The following is a 2,500-nucleotide window of genomic DNA, read 5'->3' on the forward strand; positions in this document are numbered from 1 at the left end:
CGCCGAGGTGAGCTCGCGCGCCTTTACGGATGATGTATCGTCCTTCTTTCATATATTTCCCGCGGTGAAATTAGAGCCTCCTGCCGCCGCTCCGGAGCGCGAGCGCCATGTGTGTGCGTGTGTGTCCGTAAACATGAAGACGTCCCCTCTACCACAGTCAATCTCGGGCTGTCACATCTGGCTCGCGACTCCGCCCCTCCAAATGCAACCCTGGGATGTATACAGCCACGGCGTGCGCGGTGACATCCGTGACTTATGCAGTGGGAGGAGTGTTTGAAATTAAGCTGCGGTGAAGGAGGGCCCGCAGTGTGTGTCTGCGCTTGTTTGTGTTTGCGCGCGAGTGTGTGTGTGTGTGTGTGTGTGTTTGACGAGGTGTGCTTTGAGCTTGGGTGCTGAAAACGAGGAGAAAAAAAAAAAACTGGGACAGGTTTCAAATTCATACGTGAGAACTTGACTCGCTTACAGCTAAACTGCATTTTTTTTTGGTTGGGCTGTGAACATAGTAAAAATATATATATATGTATATGTTGCCAGATATCAAGAGGATATGTTTCTGATAAGTCGCTTCCAGGCAGGTCAGCATTTATTCTAGACATATAGTGCAAAAGTACGGCCGTCCTGTTTTATTGTGCTGTTGGTAGGGGGCAGCGTGACACTGACTGCATCAAAAAGCTCAGGAGTCTCAACTTCAAGTTTTGCTTGACCTGCGATGGGGTCTCACTGTACAGAAATGATAAACTCTGCATTTGACCACAGCGCCAGATTTGAGTAAAACTTTGATGAAAACATTATGACCAGAATTACTTTCCGGTCGTTTGTACAATTAGAAATTAGAGTTGGATTAAAACTGAAATATACAGTTTTACGAGCAGCAAAGCTTTGAGGGACTTTGTTGTCATGCAGTTGTTATAAAACAAGCACACAACACTTACCTGGACGCCCAGACAGGCAACATGATTATCGTTTCACTTAAAAGACGGCAGTGGAAAAAAGTTTCCGGACACTAATTTTTGTCATTAAATGTTTGCCAGAGAATTTTTTTTCGGGTGTGTTTGAAAAGGTTTGGCTGCATCAGAAACACACAAACAAATGGAAAGTATTTTGTTCATTATTGTTAATAAGACATAATAAGAACATTGAATTCTTGTAGTTCTCGAACTGTTGTGCTCTGCATGTGTTGCAGGGAACATTTTGAGTTGGACGGAACAGCGCATGTGCAGCATGTTGGTGAATGTTGGTGACTGCACTCAAACAAACTGCATTATTCTTAGTGCAACACAGTGAGGTGTCCAAAAACTTTTTCCAGCACTGTATTCTGAACATCATTGGAAGCAAAACAATTTTAAATGGGATGGATTGCGATGCCCTAACTGCTAATACTTTTAATAATGTTTTGGTCATTCATTTGAATTTAGGAGTAAGTGGCTCCAGAAGGTGAGTTGAACATAACAGAGTGAAGACAAGCACCTACCTGCGGCCTGCAGGACCATGTGCATCCGAACTTTGGCCTGCTCTGCTGGAGTCTGCAGAAGAGAAGAAGAAGCAGCTTTTATTAATCCCACATTGGGAAATATGGCATAATTACAGCAGCAATACAATAGTAAAAAGATGGAGATTATACTGAGAGCAAAGGGAGGAAACGCTTAAGTCAACAACATATAAAATATTGATTTTTTCTTGAAATGACTTTTTGTATCTTTGATATGAAGGCAGAGGTAGTGTGGGTGCGAAGTATAATACTGCTGCTGGCAGAGAGCCTGCTGCTCGAGAGCGACACTGGTGCAGCCGCGCGCCGACACAACTTTGCCCGCAGTTTCCCAGCCACGGGATCCCCGAGGCTCAAACACATTTTACCCAAGACCGTCTTTAACTGCAGCCATTAGAGCAAAAACTGTCCTCGCGGAGCGACGTGGGACGACTTCGCCAATTTCGCCCGTGAACGGCCCTGCCGGTGGGGGAAGAGAGAGACGGCAACGGCATCTCCGGCTCACGGGGGACGACCAATGAGGAGGAGATGAAGAGAAATTTAGAGACAAAGAGGGAGGGAGGGAGAGAGAGAGAGAGAGTGGAGAGGAGAGAAAACAAAAGCTGCTGTAACAAGTCTTTGGAGAGTTGGATGAGAGGGCACGGAGACCACGTTTTACAAAGATCACAGTCAAAGGCTCAACATATTCCCCTTCGCCTTCCTCTGTGAGTGCGTGCATCAAAAACACTAAGCGGGCGTGGACGGGGAGGGGGTTGCCAGGGGTGGGATGCTCACCCCCTCTCGCCGCCCTCCACCCCTGTCACGCCCTCGAAAGGGCCCCGCCAGTAATTCCAATATCTCCGCTATTAGATTTGAGGGTCTTAATTGTCAAGGAAGAATGATGGCTGCTGCGACGGGGGCGCCGAGCTGTAAAAGGCGAGCGCTTGGCAGATTGCACTCGGAGGTGTTCTCCGCCGCCTGCCTGCCTGCCTGCCTGCCTGCCGCCGCCCTCGTTACCCATGCGGCGGCGGCGGC

The 2,500-nt window shown here is 47.8% G+C and overlaps 1 protein-coding gene across 2 annotated transcripts in view; it reads right to left on the reverse strand.

Annotated features, from left to right (window-relative positions):
* Positions 1-2,500, reverse strand: part of rsrc1 (arginine/serine-rich coiled-coil 1) — a 109,851-nt gene that overhangs the window by 58,594 nt on the left and 48,757 nt on the right. For both annotated transcript variants that reach the window (XM_076036071.1, XM_076036073.1), the window contains exon 6: positions 1,472-1,523. In XM_076036071.1, coding sequence (XP_075892186.1) covers positions 1,472-1,523 — 52 coding nt within the window. The remainder of the gene's footprint in view (positions 1-1,471; positions 1,524-2,500) is intronic.

This window comes from Nelusetta ayraudi, unplaced genomic scaffold (genome assembly GCF_046127955.1).
Source record: "Nelusetta ayraudi isolate G7.1 ecotype Tasmania unplaced genomic scaffold, CSIRO-AGI_Nayr_v1 ptg000048l, whole genome shotgun sequence".
In the NCBI taxonomy this organism is placed as follows: domain Eukaryota; kingdom Metazoa; phylum Chordata; class Actinopteri; order Tetraodontiformes; family Monacanthidae; genus Nelusetta; species Nelusetta ayraudi.